The 18,523-nt window shown below is 54.8% G+C and overlaps 1 protein-coding gene across 4 annotated transcripts in view; it reads left to right on the top strand.

The window, feature by feature from the left end:
- Positions 1–18,523, top strand: part of psen2 (presenilin 2) — a 191,022-nt gene that overhangs the window by 10,024 nt on the left and 162,475 nt on the right. For 3 of the 4 annotated variants that reach the window (XM_085996748.1, XM_085996749.1, XM_085996750.1), the window contains exons 7-10: positions 78–176; positions 8,824–8,901; positions 13,692–13,826; positions 17,673–17,791. In XM_085996748.1, the coding sequence (XP_085852874.1) occupies positions 78–176; positions 8,824–8,901; positions 13,692–13,826; positions 17,673–17,791 (431 nt within the window). The remainder of the gene's footprint in view (positions 1–77; positions 177–8,823; positions 8,902–13,691; positions 13,827–17,672; positions 17,792–18,523) is intronic. The other variant, XM_085996751.1, reaches the window with a different exon arrangement.

Below are 18,523 nucleotides of genomic sequence, written 5' to 3'. Positions count from 1 at the left end.
ATGGCAATTTTGAGCCTCATTATCATAGGGGTTGAGCGCGATTGTATTGATGCTTCGTTGTACCTGTTTTGCTGCAGATCTTATAGCAGTGCTGTGCCCTAAAGGCCCCCTGAGGATGCTCGTGGAAACAGCACAGGAGAGGAACGAACCAATATTCCCGGCCTTAATATATTCGTGTAAGTCCACTTTATAATTTCTTGTTCGCACTTGGATGTTTTTAGACCAAACGTCACATTTGATTGTAAGGATGGAAACATCCTCAAAACTCTAGAGAACGTGACAATGGCTACTTGGGGTTCAGTGTAATAGAGATGCAGTTGGATTGTTGGGTTCAATGTAATAGAGATGGAGTTGGGTTCAGTGTAATAGACGTGGAGTTGGGTTCAGTGTAATAGAGATGGAGTTGGATTCAGTGTAATAGACGTGGAGTTGGGTTCCGTGTAATAGACGTGGAGTTGGGTTCCGTGTAATAGACGTGGAGTTGGGTTCCGTGTAATAGACGTGGAGTTGGGTTCCGTGTAATAGACGTGGAGTTGGGTTCCGTGTAATAGACGTGGAGTTGGGTTCCGTGTAATAGACGTGGAGTTGGGTTCCGTGTAATAGACGTGGAGTTGGGTTCTGTGTAATAGACGTGGAGTTGGGTTCCGTGTAATAGAGGTGGAGTTGGGTTCAGTGTAATAGAGGTGGAGTTGGGTTCAGTGTAATAGAGGTGGAGTTGGGTTCAGTGTAATAGAGGTGGAGTTGGGTTCAGTGTAATAGAGGTGGAGTTGGGTTCAGTGTATTAGAGGTGGAGTTGGGTTCAGTGTAATAGAGGTGGAGTTGGGTTCCGGGTAATAGAGGTGGAGTTGGGTTCAGTGTAATAGAGGTGGAGTTGGGTTCAGTGTAATAGAGGTGGAGTTGGGTTCAGTGTAATAGAGGTGGAGTTGGGTTCAGTGTAATAGAGGTGGAGTTGGGTTCAGTGTAATAGAGGTGGAGTTGGGTTCCGGGTAATAGAGGTGGAGTTGGGTTCAGTGTAATAGAGGTGGAGTTGGGTTCAGTGTAATAGAGGTGGAGTTGGGTTCCGGGTAATAGAGGTGGAGTTGGGTTCCGGGTAATAGAGGTGGAGTTGGGTTCCGGGTAATAGAGGTGGAGTTGGGTTCCGGGTAATAGAGGTGGAGTTGGGTTCCGGGTAATAGAGGTGGAGTTGGGTTCCGGGTAATAGACGTGGGGTTGGGTTCCGGGTAATAGACGTGGAGTTGGGTTCCGGGTAATAGACGTGGAGTTGGGTTTCGGGTAATAGACGTGGAGTTGGGTTCAGGGTAATAGACGTGGAGTTGGATTGTTGGGGTGCAGATAAATAAAAATGACTGTAGCACAGAAAAGTAGCAGAGTGCTTGTTAGGAGATCTAATAACGGATAATTTTAAATTAAGTAAAGGGAAGGTCATGCCAGGTGAGCACAGCCCCGTGATATGCTCCTCTTGCTCTATGTGGGAATTCAGGGACACTGCCGGTGCCCCTGATGACCACGTGTGCGAGAGATGCATCCATCTGCAGCTACTAGCAAACCGCATTGAGGCGCTGGAGCTGCGGGTGGATGGGTTGTTGAGCATTCACGATGCTGAGAGGTTCGTGGATAACACGTTTAGTGAGTTGGTCACACCGCAGGGAAGGGCTGCACAGGAAGATAGGAAATGGGTGACCACCAGGCGGAGCAATAGAAGCAGGCAGGTAGTGCAGGAGACCCCTGTGACCATTCCCCTCTCAAACAGGTATGCCGCTTTGGATACTGTTGAGGGGGATGACTCACCAGGGGAAGGCAGCAGCAGCCAACTTCCTGGCACTGGGGGTGCTCCTGCTGCCCAGGAAGGGGGGAAAAAGAGTGGGAGAGCAATAGTGGTAGGGGATTCTATAGTAAGGGGAACAGATAGGCGTTTCTGTGGCCGTAGACGTGAATCAAGGATGGTTTGTTGCCTCCCTGGTGCCAGGGTCAAGGCTATCACTGAGCGGCTGCAGGGTATTCTGGAGGGGGAGGGTGAACAGCCAGAGGTCGTGGTCCACATTGGTACCAACGACATAGGTAAAAAGAGGGATGAGGTCCTGCAGCAAGAATTTAGGGAGCTAGGTGAAGGATTAAAGAGCAGGACCTCAAAGGTTGTAATCTCTGGATTACTCCCGGTGCCACGTGCTAGTGAGTATAGGAATGGGAAGATAGAACAGATGAATGCGTGGCTAAAGGGATGGTGCAGGGGGGAGGGCTTTAGTTTCCTGGATCACTGGGTCTGCTTCTGGGAAAGGTGGGACTCGTACAAGTCGGACGGTTTACACCTGAACCAGAGGGGAACCAATATCCTTGCGGGGAGGTTTGCTAGCACTGCTGGGGGGGGTTTAAACTAACTTGGCAGGGGGATGGGGTACAGAGTGGAGCTATAGTAGGGGGTGATTTACAGCCAAACACAGAGAAAAAAACAAGGCAGAGCAAATATGTGAAGGCAAAAGGGAATATGGAAGGGCTGGAAGGCATTTATTTTAATGCAAGGAGTCTTGCAAATAAGGTGGATGAACTGAAGTTGTTGTTGAACACATGGGAGTACGATATTGTTGCTATCACGGAGACATGGTTGAGGGAGGGTCAGGACTGGCAGCTAAATATTCCGGGGTATAGAATCTTCAGGCGAGACAGAGGGGGGTGTAAAAGGGGAGGGGGTGTTGCAATATTAATTAAGGAGTCAATTACTGCTGTAAGGAGGGATGATATATTAGCGGATTCCTCAAATGAGGCCATATGGGTAGAACTTAAAAACAAAAAGGGGGCAAGCACTTAGCTGGGAGTGTACTATAGGCCCCCAAACAGTCAGGGGGAGATAGAGGAACAGATATGTAGGCAAATCTCAGAAAAGTGCAAAAATAATAGGGTAATAATAGTGGGGGATTTCAACTTCCCCAATATTAATTGGGATAGTCAGAGTGTGAAAGGTTTAGAGGGTGCAGAATTCTTAAAGTGCATCCAGGAGAGCTTTTTGAGCCAACATGTAGAAAGTCCTACAAGAGAGGGGGGCGATACTGGACCTAATTCTGGGGAATGTAGCCGGGCAAGTGGTGGAAGCGTCAGTAGGAGAGCATTTTGGCGACAGTGACCATAATTCGGTGAGATTTAAGGTGGTCATGGAAAACATAAGAACATAAGAAATAGGAGCAGGAGTAGGCCAATTGGCCCCTCGAGCCTGCTCCGCCATTCAATAAGATCATGGCTGATCTGATCCTAACCGCCAATCCACTATGACAGGACTATCTCCTGAATCTAACAGCATTAGACACACGAAAACAGGAGCAGGATCAGGCTACACGGCCCCTGGGCCCGCTCCGCTACCCACAGGGCCATGACCTATCCGAACCTAGACTCATGTCCAAATTCCTGCCCGCTCCCCGTAACCCTTAATTCCCTTTTCTACTAGGAAACTGTCTATTTCTGTTTTAAATTTATGTAATGATGTAGCTTCGACAGCTTTTTGGGGCAGCATATTCCATGGACCTACCACCCTCTGAGTGAAGTAGTTCCTCCTCATCTCAGTTTTGAAAGAGCAGCCCCTTATTCTAAGACTATGCCCCCTAGTTCTAGTTTCACCCATCATCTGGAACATCCTCCCTGCATCCACCCGATCCAACCCCTTCATAATCTTATATGTTTCAATAAGATCGCCTCTCATTCTTCTGAACTCCAATGAGTAGAGTCCCAATCTACTCAACCTCTCCTCATATGTCCATCCCCTCATCCCCGGGATTAATCGAGTGAACCTTCTTTGTACTGACTCGAGAGCAAGTATGTCCTTTTTTAAGTATGGACACCAAAACTGTATGCAGTATTCCAGGTGCGGTCTCACCAATACCTTGTACAACTGAAGCAATACCTCCCTATTTTTATATTCTATCCCCCTAGCAATGAAAGCCAACATTCCATTGGCCTTCTTAATCACTTGCTGCACCTGCATACTAACCTTTTGAGTTTCGTGCACCAGGACCCCCAGATCCCTTTGTACTTCAGTACTTTCAAGTTTCTTGCCATTAAGATAATAACTTGCTCTACGATTTTTCCTGCCAAAGTGCATAACCTCACACTTTCCAGTATTGTATCCCATCTGCCAAATCTCTGCCCACTTACTTAGCCTGTCTATGTCCCCTTGCAGGTTTTTTATGTCCTCCTCACTCACTACTTTCCCTCCCATCTTAGTATCATCTGCAAACTTTGATGTGTTACACTCGGTCCCCTCCTCCAAATCGTTAATATAGATTGTAAAGAGTTGGGGACCCAGCACTGACCCCTGCGGAACACCACTGGTTACTGATTGCCAGTCTGAATATGAACCATTTATCCCAACTCTCTGCCTTCTGTTAGATAGCCAATCCTCTATCCATGCCAGAATATTACCCCCAATCCCGTGATTTTTTATCTTAAGCAATAATCTTTTGTGTGGCACCTTGTCAAATGCCTTTTGGAAGTCTAAATACACTACGTCCACTGGTTCACCTTTATCCACCCTATATGTTACTTCCTCAAAGAACTCCAGCAAATTTGTCAAACATGACTTCCCCTTCATAAAACCATGCTGACTTTGTCTTATTAAATTATGATTATCCAAATGTCCTGTTACTGTCTCCTTAATAATGGACTCCAAAATTTTACCTACCACAGATGTAAGGGTGTTACATTAGCAGTTTTCCAGTCTGCCGGGACCTTTGCTGAGTCCAGGGAGTTTTGGAAGATTATTACCAATGCATCCACAATCCCTACCGCCACTTCCCTCAAAACCCTGGGATGTAAGCCATCAGGTCCAGGTGATTTATCCGCCTTGAGTCCCATTATTTTACCAAGTACTACTTCCTTAGTGATTTTAATCGTATTTAGCTCCTCCCCCCCTATAGCCCCCTGCTTGTCAAGTGTTGGGATATTCTTGGTGTTCTCTACTGTAAAGACTGATACAAAATATTCATTCAGTGTTTTTGCCATCTCCATATTTCCCACCATTAATTTCCCGGTCTCATCCTCTAAGGGACCAACATTTACTTTAGCCACCCTTTTTCTTTTTATATAACTATAAAAACTCTTACTATTTGTCTTTATATTTTTTGCTAATTTACTTTCATAATCTATCTTCCCTTTCTTAATCAATCTTTTTGTTATTTTTTGCTGTCTTTTAAAGTTTTCCCAATCCTCTATCCTCCCACTAGATTTGGCTACCTTATATGCCCTTGTTTTTAGTCGAATACTATCCTTAATTTCTTTACTTAGCCACGGATGGCTGTCTTTTCTTTTACACCCTTTTTTTCTCAGTGGAATATACTTTTTTTGGAATTTGTAAAATAACTCCTTAAATGTACACCACTGATCATGTATCGTCTTATCGTTTAACCTATTTTCCCAATCCACTTTACTCAATTCCGCTCTCATACCTTCATAGTCTCCTTTATTCAAGCTTAGCACGCTTGTTTGAGATACAGCCTCCTCACCCTCTAACTGAATATGGAATTCAACCATGTTATGGTCACTCATTCCAAGGGGATCCTTTACTAGGACATTTTTAATTAATCCTGTCTCGTTACACAGGACCAGATCTAAGGTTGCTTGCCCCCTGGTTGGTTCAGTTACATACTGCTCAAGAAACCCATCCCTAATACACTCAATGAACTCATCCTCAAGGCAGCCCTGCCCAATTTGATTCGTCCAATTAATATGATAGTTAAAATCCCCCATAATTATAGATGTTCCCTTATTATAAGCCTCAACTATTTCCTGATTGATACTCCGTCCAACCGAGTTGCGACTGTTCGGAGGCCTATATACTACACCCACTAGTGTTTTTTTCCCCTTATTATTCCTTATCTCCACCCAAACTGTTTCATTATCCTGATCCTTTGACCCAATATCATTTCTCTGTATTACAGTGATTCCTTCCTTTATTAACATAGCCACCCCACCTCCCCTTCCTTCCTGCCTGTCCTTCCTGATTGTTAAATAACCTGGTATGTTTAATTCCCAGGCATTGTCACCCTGCAGCCATGTTTCTGTAATGGCCACAAGATCATACCCATATGTAGCTATTTGTGCCTTTAACTCGTCTATTTTGTTACGAATGCTACGTGCATTCAGATAGAGAACTTTCAAATATGTTTTGTGACACTTAGTTCCTGCTATTGCCCTTTTTATTACTTTACCTTTTACTCCACACCTTCTACCCCTTCCTGACACGCTCTGGTTTTTAATTTCCCCACTGCTACCTAAGTCTTTGACCTTCTCTGTTGTCATTTTTATTATTTGCTCTCTAGGAACCTCCCCCCCACTAGTTAGTTGGGGGGGAGGTTCCTAGAGAGCAAATAATAAAGACAAAGACGGCCCAGAAATAAGGGTTCTAAATTGGGGGAAGGCCGATTTTAATATGATAAGGCAGGATCTGGCCAAAGTGGACTGGGAGCAGCTACTTATAGGAAAATCCACATCAAGACAGTGGGAGACTTTCAGAAGGGAAATAGAGAGAGTACAACGCCAACATGTTCCTGTAAAGGTCAAGGGTGGGACCAACAAGCAAAGGGAACCTTGGATGACAAGGGATATACAAAAATGCATTAGAAATAAAAGGGGGGCTTTTGGCAGTTACAAAAGACTAAAGACGGAAGAAGCCCTAGAGGAGTATAAAAAGTGCAGGGGCATACTTAAAAAAGAAATTAGGAGGGCGAGGAGGGGCCATGAAATAACACTGGCGAGCAAAATAAAGGAAAATCCTAAGATGTTTTATAAGTATATTAAGGGCAAGAGGATAACCAAGGAAAGGGTAGGGCCCATTAGGGACCAAAGTGGCAATCTGTGTGTAGAGCCAGATGATGTAGGTGGGGTTTTAAATGAATTTTTTGCATCTGTGTTCACTATGGAGAGAGACGATGCAGACATAGAAATCGGGCAAGGGGACTGTGACATACTTGAACATATTAGCATCGAGAGGGAGGAGGTGCTAGCGGTTTTAGCAGGCCAAAAAGTGGATAAATCCCCAGGCCCGGACGAGATGTATCCCAGGCTGCTGTGGGAGGCAAAGGAGGAGATTGCAGGGGCTCTGACACAAATTTTCAGAACCTCTCTGGCCACAGGGGATGTACCAGAGGACTGGAGAACAGCTAATGTAGTACCATTATACAAGAAGGGTAGCAGGGATAAACCAGGGAATTACAGGCCAGTGAGCCTAACATCTGTGGTAGGGAAATTATTGGAAAAAATTCTGAGGGACAAAATTAGTCTCCACTTGGAGAGGCAAGGATTAATCGGGGATAGTCAGCATGGCTTTGTCAAGGGTAAATCATATCTGACAAATCTGATTGAATTTTTCGAGGGGGTGACTAGGGGGGTGGATGAGGGAAATGCTGTGGATGTGGTTTACATGGACTTCAGTAAAGCTTTTGACAAAGTCCCGCATAGGAGACTGGTCAAGAAGGTAAGAGCCCATGGGATCCAGGGTGCCTTGGCGCGTTGGATCCTAAACTGGCTGAGTGGCAGGAGGCAGAGGGTGATGGCCGAAGGATGCTTTTGTGACTGGAAGCCTGTGTCCAGTGGGGTACCTCAGGGATCGGTGCTGGGTCCCTTGTTGTTTGTGATCTACATAAATGATTTGGATGAGAATGTAAAAGGTATGATCAGTAAGTTTGCAGATGACACGAAAATTGGTGGGGTGGTAAATTGCGAGGAGGAAAGCCTCAGGCTACAGGACGATATAAACGGGTTGGTCAGATGGGTGAAAAAGTGGCAAATGGAATTTAACCCTGAAAAGTGCGAGGTGATGCATTTTGGACGGACAAATAAGGCAAGGGAATACACAATGAGTGGTAGGACCCTAGGAAGTACAGAGGGTCAGAGGGACCTTGGTGTACATGTACATAGATCTCTGAAGGCAGCGGAACAGGTAGATAAGGTGGTTAAAAAGGCATATGGGATACTTGCCTTCATTAGCCGAGGCATAGAATATAAGAGCAGGGAGGTTATGATGGAGCTGTACAAAACGCTGGTGAGGCCACAGCTGGAGTACTGTGTGCAGTTCTGGTCGCCTCACTATAGGAAGGATGTGATTGCTTTGGAGAGGGTGCAGAGAAGATTCACCAGGATGTTACCTGGGATGGAGCGCCTCAGCTATGAAGAAAGACTAAACAGGCTGGAGTTGTTTTCTTGGGAGCAAAGAAGGCTGAGGGGGGACCTGATTGAGGTGTACAAAATGATGAGGGGCATAGATAGGGTAGATAAAGAGGAACTTTTCCCCTTAGTAGGGGGGTCAATAACAAGGGGGCATAGATTCAGGGTAAGGGGCAGGAGATTTAGAGGGGATTTGAGGAGGAACTTTTTCACCCAGAGGGTGGTTGGAATCTGGAACTCACTGCCTGAAAGGGTGGTAGAGGCAGGAACCCTCACAGCATTCAAGAAGCATTTGGATGAGCACTTGAAATGCCATTGCATACAAGGCTATGGACCAAATGCTGGAAAATGGGATTAGACTGGACAGGGATGGATGGGCGGCGCAGACACGATGGGCCGAAGGGCCTCTTTCTGTGCTGTAAAACTCTATGACTGTTGGCAGCACCAATCCGCGAAACATTGGTCTCTCCATTTGGCTGGGTGTTATTCATCTAATGGCTTAAGACAGCTCTGTGATCCAGGCTCCATGGAGGGAGGAACATATCCAAGATTTCCCGAGATACTGTCCTTGGTATCGCCGGATCATAGACCCGCGCTGTAGAGACTGGAGTACATTTGGAAAAAGAGCGCAAGTCAAACTTCCCTTGACCTGAACAAGTGGACAATTCCTTTTCTCTGCAGCCACCATGGTTTGGTTGGTGACGATGGCGAAGCGAGACGTGGGCACTGAGGAGCCTCTCAACAACACCTGCAATTCAGGTTGGTGTAAGCGTTAAGCATTGAGCGGAGTGAAGAAAGGAAAATCTGGCTGGGGTGGGTAGATAACCGCCCGAGCATTAAGCATTGCATTGACTGTGCGGAATGGTGAAAGGAAAATCTGGCGGGGGGATGGGGAAATTGCACAGCAGTATCGGAATCTGTTGGATTGTTTCCTTTCATTTAAAATAAATGGAAGGAAAACTCAGCGGGTTCTGCAAAGGAGGAGATAGAGGGATATGCAATAGCTAAAGGAATGGAAGAGATGCAGGGGGTTTTGGTGTGATGGGTGTGGCCTGTGTGGTGGGCGTGGCCTGGGAGGGGGTTGGCCTGTGTGTGTGTGGGGGGGGGGGGGCGTGGCCTGTGTGTGTGTGTGGGGGTGGGCGTGGCTTGGGGGGGGTTGGCCTGTGTGTGTGGGGGGGCGTGGCCTGTGGGTGTGGGGGCGTGGCCTGTGTGTGGGGGCGTGGCCTGTGTGGGGGCGTGGCCTGTGTGTGGGGGGCGTGTGGCCTGTGTGTGTGGGGGCGTGTGGCCTGTGTGTGGGGGCGTGTGGCCTGTGTGTGGGGGCGTGTGGCCTGTGTGTGGGGGCGTGTGGCCTGTGTGTGGGGGCGTGTGGCCTGTGTGTGGGGGCGTGTGGCCTGTGTGTGGGGGCGTGTGGCCTGTGTGTGGGGGCGTGTGGCCTGTGTGTGGGGGCGTGTGGCCTGTGTGTGGGGGCGTGTGGCCTGTGTGTGGGGGCGTGTGGCCTGTGTGTGGGGGCGTGTGGCCTGTGTGTGGGGGCGTGTGGCCTGTGTGTGGGGGCGTGTGGCCTGTGTGTGGGGGCGTGTGGCCTGTGTGTGGGGGCGTGTGGCCTGTGTGTGGGGGCGTGTGGCCTGTGTGTGGGGGCGTGTGGCCTGTGTGTGGGGGCGCGTGGCCTGTGTGTGGGGGCGCGTGGCCTGTGTGTGGGGGCGCGTGGCCTGTGTGTGGGGGCGCGTGGCCTGTGTGTGGGGGCGCGTGGCCTGTGTGTGGGGGCGCGTGGCCTGTGGGGGGGGGCCTGTGTGGCCTGTGTGGTGTGGGGGGGGCGTGGCCTGTGTGCGTGGGGGGTGGCCTGTGTGCGTGGGGGGGGCGTGGCCTGTGTGCGTGGGGGGGGGGGCCTGTGTGCGGGGGGGGGCCTGGCCTGTGTGCGGGGGGGGCGTGGCCTGTGTGCGTGGGGGGTGCGTGGCCTGTGTGCGTGGCCTGTGTGCGTGTGTGGGGGCGTGGCCTGTGTGCGTGTGTGGGGGCGTGGCCTGTGTGCGTGTGGGGGGGCGTGGCCTGTGTGCGTGTGGGGGGGCGTGGCCTGTGTGTGGGGCGCGGCCTGTGGGTGGGGGGCACGGCCTGTGTGTGTGGGGCGCGGCCTGTGTGTGTGTGGGGGCGTGGCCTGTGTGTGGGGGCGTGGCCTGTGTGTGTGGGGGGTGGCCTGCGTGTGTGTGGGGGTGGCGTGGCCTGCGTGTGTGTGGGGGTGGCGTGGCCTGCGTGTGTGTGGGGGTGGCGTGGCCTGCGTGTGTGTGGGGGGCGTGGCCTGCGTGTGTGGGGGGCGTGGCCTGCGTGTGTGGGGGGGCGTGGCCTGTGTGGGGCGTGGCCTGTGTGTGGGGGGGCGTGGCCTGTGTGTGGGGGGGCGTGGCCTGTGGGGGGTGGCCTGTGTGTGGGGGCGTGGCCTGTGTGTGTGGGGGGGGTGGCCTGTGTGTGTGTGGGGGGGGTGGCCTGCGTGTGTGGGGGCGTGGCCTGCGTGTGTGGGGGGAGCGGCCTGTGTGGGGGGCGCGGCCTGTGGGGGGGGCGTGGCCTGTGTGTGGGGGGCGTGGCCTGTGTGTGGGGGCGTGGCCTGTGGTGGGCGTGGCCTGTGTGTGGTGGGCGTGGCCTGTGTGTGTGTGGGGGGTGGCCTATGTGTGGGGGCGTGGCCTGTGTGTGGGGGGGTGGGGGGGTGGCGTGGCCTGTGTGTGTGGGGGGGGGTGGCCTGTGTGTGTGTGGGGGGGTGGTGGCTGTGTGTGGGGGCGTGGCCTGTGTGGGGGGCGTCGCCTGTGTGGGGGGGCGTGGCCTGTGTGGGGGGCGTGGCCTGTGTGGGGCGTGGCCTGTGTGGGGGGCGTGGTCTGTGTGGGGGGCGTGGTCTGTGTGGGGGGCGTGGCCGGTGGGGGGGGCGTGGCCGGTGGGGGGCGCGTGGCCTGTGTGGGGGGGGCCTGTGTGTGGGGGGCGTGGCCTGTGTGGGGGGCGTGGCCTGTGTGGGGGGCGTGGCCTGTGTGTGTGGGGGGGGGTGGCCTGTGTGTGTGTGGGGGGGTGGTGGCTGTGTGTGGGGGCGTGGCCTGTGTGGGGGGCGTCGCCTGTGTGGGGGGGCGTGGCCTGTGTGGGGGGCGTGGCCTGTGTGGGGCGTGGCCTGTGTGGGGGGCGTGGCCTGTGTGGGGGGCGTGGTCTGTGTGGGGGGCGTGGCCTGTGTGGGGGGCGTGGCCTGTGTGGGGGGCGTGGCCTGTGTGGGGGGCGTGGCCTGTGTGGGGGGCGTGGCCTGTGTGGGGGGCGTGGCCTGTGTGGGGGGCGTGACCTGTGTTGTGGGGGGGGCGTGGCCTGTGCTGTGGGGGGGCGTGGCCTGTGCTGTGGGGGGCGTGGCCTGTGCTGTGGGGGGCGTGGCCTGTGCTGTGTGGGGGGCGTGGCCTGTGCTGTGTGGGGGGCGTGGCCTGTGCTGTGTGGGGGCGTGGCCTGTGCTGTGGGGGGGCGTGGCCTGTGCTGTGGGGGGCGTGGCCTGTGCTGTGGGGGGCGTGGCCTGTGCGGTGGGGGGCGTGGCCTGTGCGGTGGGGGGCGTGGCCTGTGCGGTGGGGGGGGCGTGGCCAGTGCGGTGGGGGGGGCGTGGCCTGTGCGGTGGGGGGGGCGTGGCCTGTGCGGTGGGGGGGCCTGTGCGGTGGGGGGCGTGGCCTGTGCGGTGGGGGGCGTGGCCTGTGCGGTGGGGGGGCGTGGCCTGTGCGGTGGGGGGGCGTGGCCTGTGCGGTGGGGGGGGCGTGGCCTGTGCGGTGGGGGGCGTGGCCTGTGCGGTGGGGGCGTGGCCTGTGCGGTGGGGGCGTGGCCTGTGCGGTGGGGGGGCGTGGCCTGTGCGGTGGGGGGGGCGTGGCCTGTGCGGTGGGGGGGGCGTGGCCTGAGCGGTGGGTGGGGGCGTGGCCTGTGCGGTGGGGGGCGTGGCCTGTGCGGTGGGGGGCGTGGCCTGTGCGGTGGGGGGCGTGGCCTGTGCGGTGGGGGGCGTGGCCTGTGCGGTGGGGGGCGTGGCCTGTGCGGTGGGGGGCGTGGCCTGTGCGGTGGGGGGCGTGGCCTGTGCGGTGGGGGGCGTGGCCTGTGCGGTGGGGGGGGCGTGGCCTGTGGTGGGGGGGGCGTGGCCTGTGGGGGGCATGGCCTGCGCGTGGGGGGCGCGAGGCCTCGGGGGGTGCGTGGCCTGTGTGTGGGGGAGGCGTGGCCTGTGGGGGGGTGGCCGGTGGGGGGGGCGTGGCCTGTGTGCGTGTGGGGGGGCAGTGTGGCCTGTGGGATGGGGGCGTGGCCTGTGTGGGGGGGCGTGGCCTGTGTGCGGGGGTGGGGCGAGACTTGTGTGCGGGGGGGGGGTGGAGGGGCGAGGCCTGTGTGCAGGGGCAATCGAGGCCTGTGTGCGGGGGCAATCGAGGCCTGTGTGCGGGGGGGGCGAGGCCTGCGTGCGGGGGGGGCGAGGCCTGCGTGCGGGGGGAGGCGAGGCCTGCGTGCGGTGGGGTTGGGGTGGCCTGCGTGCGGAGGGGTTGGGGTGGCCTGCGTGCGGTGGGGTTGGGGTGGCCTGCGTGCGGTGGGGGTGGCGTGTCCTGCGTGCGGTGGGGGTGGTCTGGCCTGCGTGCGGTGGGGGTGGTCTGGCCTGCGTGTGGTGGGGGTGGCGTGGCTTGCGTGTGTGGTGGGGGGGCGTGGCCTGCGTGAGCGGGGGGGATCGAGGGCTGCGTGTGCGGGGGGGCCGAGGCCTGTGTGCGGGGGGGGGCGTGGCCTGCGTGCGGTGGGGGGGCGTGGCCTGCGTGCGGTGGGGGCGTGGGTGGCCTCTGTGTGGGGGGCGTGGCCTGTGTGTGTTGGGGGGGGAGTGGCCTGTGTGTGGGGGGGGCGTGGCCTGTGTTTGGGGGGGGTGGGCCGGGGGGACTGTGTGTGGGGGGGCGGGGGCGGGGAGGGCCGGGTGGTTGTGGGCGGGGGGTGGGGTGGCCGGGGGTGTGTGCATGGGGGGGGAGCCGGGGTGTATGTGTGGTGGGGGGAGCCGGATTGTGTGTGTAAGGCGGGGGGGGCCACGGGTATGTGTGTGTGGGGGGGGGGGGGGGGCGCCGGGGTGTGTGTGTGTGGGGGGGGCGCGGGGTGTGTGTGTGTGGGGGAGCCGGATTGTGTCTGTAGGGCAGGGGGGGGCCAGGGGTATGTGCGTGGGTGCCGGGGTGTGTGTGTGGGGGGGGCGCGGGGTGTGTGTGTGGGGGGGGGTTGCGGGGTGTGTGTGTGTGGGGCGGTGGCCCGGGTGTGTGCGTGGGGGGGGGGGGGGCGCTGGGTGTGTGTGGGGGGGGGTGCTGTGTGTGTGTGTGTGGGGGCGCGGGGTGTGTGTGTTGGGGGGGGCGGTGGCCCGGGTGCGTTGGGGGGGGGGCCGCTGGGGTGTGTGTGGGGGGGGTGCTGGGGGTGGGGGTGGGGGGGGCTGGGGGTGTGTGCATGGGGGGGGCTGGGGTGTGTGTTTAGCGGGTGGGGGGTGGGGTGGTGCTGGTATATGGTGGGGGGCGACCTGGCAATGGGGGAATGTAATTCTTTCGCTGACGTGTCCCTGCTTTTCTGTCTAGAGAATTATCCCGACGTGGAGATTGAGGCGAATCATAATGCTGCCCGAGGATTGGATGATGTCGCTGGTTTGCCTCAGACCCAAATCCAAGGGCTGCGCCATTCAGCTGCCGGTGCAGAGGAACTGGAGGAGGAAAGTATGTGGCCTTGTGCTGCTCGTTTATCCATTCCCACCCCTCCCTTCGCCCTGCCATTGGCGGTCCTGCCTCTAGCCGTCCAGGCCCCACCTTCTGGAATTCCCTCCCTAAACCTCTCTGCCTGCCTCCCCTCCTTTAAGACCCTCCATAAAACCTATCTCTTTGACCAAGCTCTTGATCACCCCTCCTAATACCTTCTTTGGTGTCCATTACTGTCTGATTACGCTCCTGTGAAGCAGCTTGGAACACTTTACTACGTTGAAGGTGCTATATAATACATGTTGTTGTCTAGCGAAGTCTCCGTTTGGCTCAGTTGGCGGCATTGTCACCATTGAGTCAGAAGGTTGTCTTTCGGCTGAGATGTTAAACCGAACTTGGATATAGCAGATTCCTCCACCCCGGCACTATTTGAAGAAAGGCAGGGAGTTCTCCCAATCTCCTGGCCAACATTCCTCCCTCAAACAACTTGGTGTCAATCAGATGTGAAGGCCGGAGCTGCCTCCAAAGCGTAGCAGGGTCAAACGCTTTCCTCCGCTAACAGATTGGACTCTGACTCCAGATTCGAGCTGCATTTACACCGTAACTGTAGCATCGGGTTCAGCAAAACCGCTTCACACTGGTGCTGCAGCCTGACATAGTCATACTCACAGAATCATACCTTTCAGCCAATATCCCAAACTCCTCCATCACCATCCCTGAGTATGTCCTGTCCCACCGGCAGGACAGACCTACCAGGGGTGGCGGCACAGTGCTATACAGTTGGGAAGGAGTGACCCTGGGAGTCCTCAACATTGACTCCGGACCCCATGAATTCTCATGGCTTCAGGTCGCATGGACAAGGAAACCTCCTGCTGATTACCACGTACCGCCCTCCCTCAGCTGATGAATCAGTACTCCTCCATGTTGAGCACCACTTGGAAGAAGCACTGGGAGTAGCAAGGGCACAGAATGTACTCTGGGTGGGGGGCTTCAATGTCCATCACCAAGAGTGGCTCAGTAGCACCACTACTGACCGAGCTGGCCGAGTCCTGAAGGACATAGCTGCCAGTCTGGGCCTGCGACAGGTGGTGAGAGAACCAACATGAGGGAAAAATCTACTTGATCTCGTCCTCACCAATCTACCTGTCACAGATGCATCTATCCATGACAGTATTGGTAGCAGTGACCACCGCACTGAGGACACCCTCCATCGTGTTGTGGCACTACCACTGTGCTAAATGGGATAGATTCAGAACAGATCTAGCAGCTCAAAACTGGGCATCCATGAGGCGCTGTGGGCCATCAGCAGCAGCAGAATTGTATTCCACCACAATCTGTAACCTCATGGCCCGGTATATCCCTCACTCTACCATTACCTTCAAGCCAGGGGACCAACCCCGGTTCAATAAGGAGTATAGAAGAGCATGTCAGGAGCAGCACCAGCATGAGGCGCAAACCTGGGGAAACTGCAACACAGGACTACATGCATGCTAAGAAGCAGCATGCTATAGACAGGGCTAAGCGATCCCACAATCAACAGATCAGATCAAAGCTCTGCAGTCCTGCCACATCCAGTCGTGAATGGTGGTGGACCACTAAACAACTAATGGGAGGAGGCGGCTCCATGAATATCCCCATCCTCAATGATGGTAGAGCCCAGCACGTGAGTGCAAAAGACAAGGCTGAAGCGTTTGCAACCATCTTCAGCCAAAAGTGCCGAGTGGATGATCCATATCGGCCTACTCCTGAGATTCCCACCATCACAGAAGCCAGTCTTCAGCCAATTCGATTCATTCCACATGATATCAAGAAATGGCTGAGCGCACTGGATACAGCAAAGGCTATGGTCCCAGACATATTCCGGCTCTCGTGCTCAAGACTTGTGCTCCAGAACCAACCGTGCCTCTAGCCAAGCTGTTCAGTACAGCTACAACACTGGCATCTATCTGACAATGTGAAAAACTGCCTAGGTATTTCCTGTCCACAAAAAGCAGGACAAATCCAATCCGGCCAATTACTGCCCCATCAGTCTGCTCTCAATCATCAGCAAAGTGATGGAAGGTGTCATCAACAGTGCTATCAAGTGGCACTTCCTCACCAATAACCTGCTAACTGATTGATGCCCAATTTGGGTTCCGCCAAGACCACTCGGCTGCCAACCTCATTACAGCCTTGGTCCAAACATGGACAAAGGAGCTGAATTCCAGAGGTGAGGTGGGAGTGACTGCCCTTGACATCAAGGCAGCATTTTGACTGGCTATGGCATCAAGGAGCCCTAGTAAAACTGAAGTCAATGGGAATCGGGGGGGGGGGGCGGTGGGATGGGGGGGAGCGTGGGGAGGGAAACTCTCCACTGGCTGGAGTCATACCTAGCACAAAGGAAGATGGTTGTGGTGGTTGAGGGTAAACCATCACAGCCTCAGGATATCGCTGCAGGAGTTCCTCAGGGCAGTGTCCTAGGCCCAACCATCTTCAGCTGCTTCATCAATGACCTCCCCTCCAACATAACGTCAGAAATGGGGATGTTCGCTGATGACAACTCCTCAGATAATGAAGCACTCCATGTCCGCATGCAACAAGACCTAGATGACGTTCAGGCTTGGGCTGATAAGTGGCAGGTAACATTCGCACCACAGAAGTGCCAGGCAATGACTATCTCCAACAAGCGAGAGTCTAACCGCCGCCCCTTGACATTCAATGGCATTACCATCGCTGAATCCCCCATCATCAACACCCTTGGGGGGGGTCCCCATTGACCAGAAACTTAACTGGACTAGCCACATAAATACTGTGGCAACAAGAGCAGGTCAGAGGCTAGGTTTTTTGCCATGGGTGTCTCACCTCCTGACTCCCCAAAGCCTTTCCACCATCTACCAGGCACAAGTCAGGAGTGTGATGGAATAATCTCCACTTGCCTGGATGAGTGCAGCTCCAACAACACTCAAAGCTCGACACCATCCAGGACAAAGCAGCCCGCTTGATTGGCACCTCATCCACCACCTTAAACATTCACTCCCTCCACCACTGGTGCACCATGGCTGCAGTGTGTACCATCTACAAGATTCACTGCAGCAACTCACCAAGGCTTCTTCGGCAGCACCTACCAAACCCGTGACCTCTTCCAACTAGGACAAGGGCAGCAGGCACACGGGAACACCACTACCTCCAAGTCACATACGATCCTGACTTGGAAATACATCGCCGATCCTCCTTCATCGTTGGGTCAAAATCCTGGTACTCCCTCCCTAACAGCACTATGGGAGTACCTTCACCACACGGACTGCAGCAGTTCAAGAAGGCGACTCACCACCACCTTCTCATAGGCAATTAGGGATGGGCAATAAATGCTGGCATTGCCAGCGACGTCCACATCCCATAAATAATTTTTTTTTAAGTTCAGCTTAGGTTGTACAGTAGTCAGGTAGGCCTTACATGGAATGTACAGCACAGGAACAGGCCAGTAGATCCATGCTGGTGTTAATGCTCCACATGAGCCTCCTCCCACTCCTCTTCATCTAACCACTATCAGCATATCCTTCTTTTCTCCCTCGTGTTTCTCTACCTTCCCCTTAAATGCAGCTATGTTATTTGTCTCGACCACTCCCTGTGGTAGCGAGTTCCACATTCTAACCACTCTCTGGGTAAAGAAGTTTCTCCTAAATTCCCTATTGGATTTATTAGCGACTATCTTATATTTATGGCCCCTAGTTTTGGACTCTCCCACAAGTGGAAGCATTTTCTCTACGTCTACCCTATCAAACCCCTTCATAATTTTAAAGACCTCTCAGGTCACCCCTCTTTTCTAGAGCAAGGAGCCTCAGCCTTTCTTGATAGTTCTAAGCCTCATCCTTGTGAATCTTTTCGCAGAGGGCGTGAAGCTTGGCTTGGGGGACTTTATCTTCTACAGTGTCCTGGTGGGCAAGGCTGCGGCGGGCGCCAGCGGAGACTGGAACACGACCTTGGCCTGCTTCATCGCCATTCTGATCGTAAGTTGAGAGAAGGAGCGGTTCTGATGATTCCCTAAGGGTTGTCAGCCCTGCAATAATTCCCCTGGAGTCTCCAGGAATTCAAGATTAATCTCCCAGGAGATACGGCTGCGAGTTTAAAAAAAAACCTGGTAGAAAATTCATTCGGGCTTTTAAATGTTTTGTTTTTAAGAATTTTTTTAAAGCACTTGTTTATTAGTTACTAGCTGGAGTGCCCGGCGGTGCCGAGGCTTTTTCGAGGGCATGTTGTTGTTGGAAGAGAGAGAGAGAGTGACTGGGGCGGGGTGGGGGGGCGGAAGAGAGAGAGAGCGCGACTGGGGGGGGGGGGGAAAGAGAGAGAGCGACTGCGGGGGGCAAAAGAGAGCGACTGCGGGGGGGGGGAAGAGAGAGCGACGGGGGGGAAGAGAGAGAGCGACGGGGGGAAGAGAGAGCGACTGGGGGGGAAGAGAGAGCGACGGGGGGAAGAGAGAGCGACTGGGGGGGAAGAGAGAGAGCGACTGGGGGGGAAGAGAGAGCGCGACGGGGGGAGGAGAGAGAGCGACTGGGGGGGAAGAGAGCGCGACGGGGGGGGGGGGGAAAGAGAGCGACTGGGGGGGGAAGAGGGAGAGCGACTGGGGGGGAAGAGAGAGAGCGACTGGGGGGGAAGAGAGAGAGCGACTGGGGGGAAGAGAGAGAGCGACTTGGGGGGAAGAGAGAGAGCGCGACTGGGGGGGGAAGAGAGAGCGACTGGGG

This window comes from Somniosus microcephalus, chromosome 9, assembly GCF_052327205.1.
Source record: "Somniosus microcephalus isolate GS21.2 chromosome 9, FLI_Smic_1.0, whole genome shotgun sequence".
NCBI lineage: Eukaryota > Metazoa > Chordata > Chondrichthyes > Squaliformes > Somniosidae > Somniosus > Somniosus microcephalus.
The sequence above is the reverse complement of the archived record's forward strand: the minus strand, read 5'-3'. Positions and strand labels throughout refer to the sequence as shown.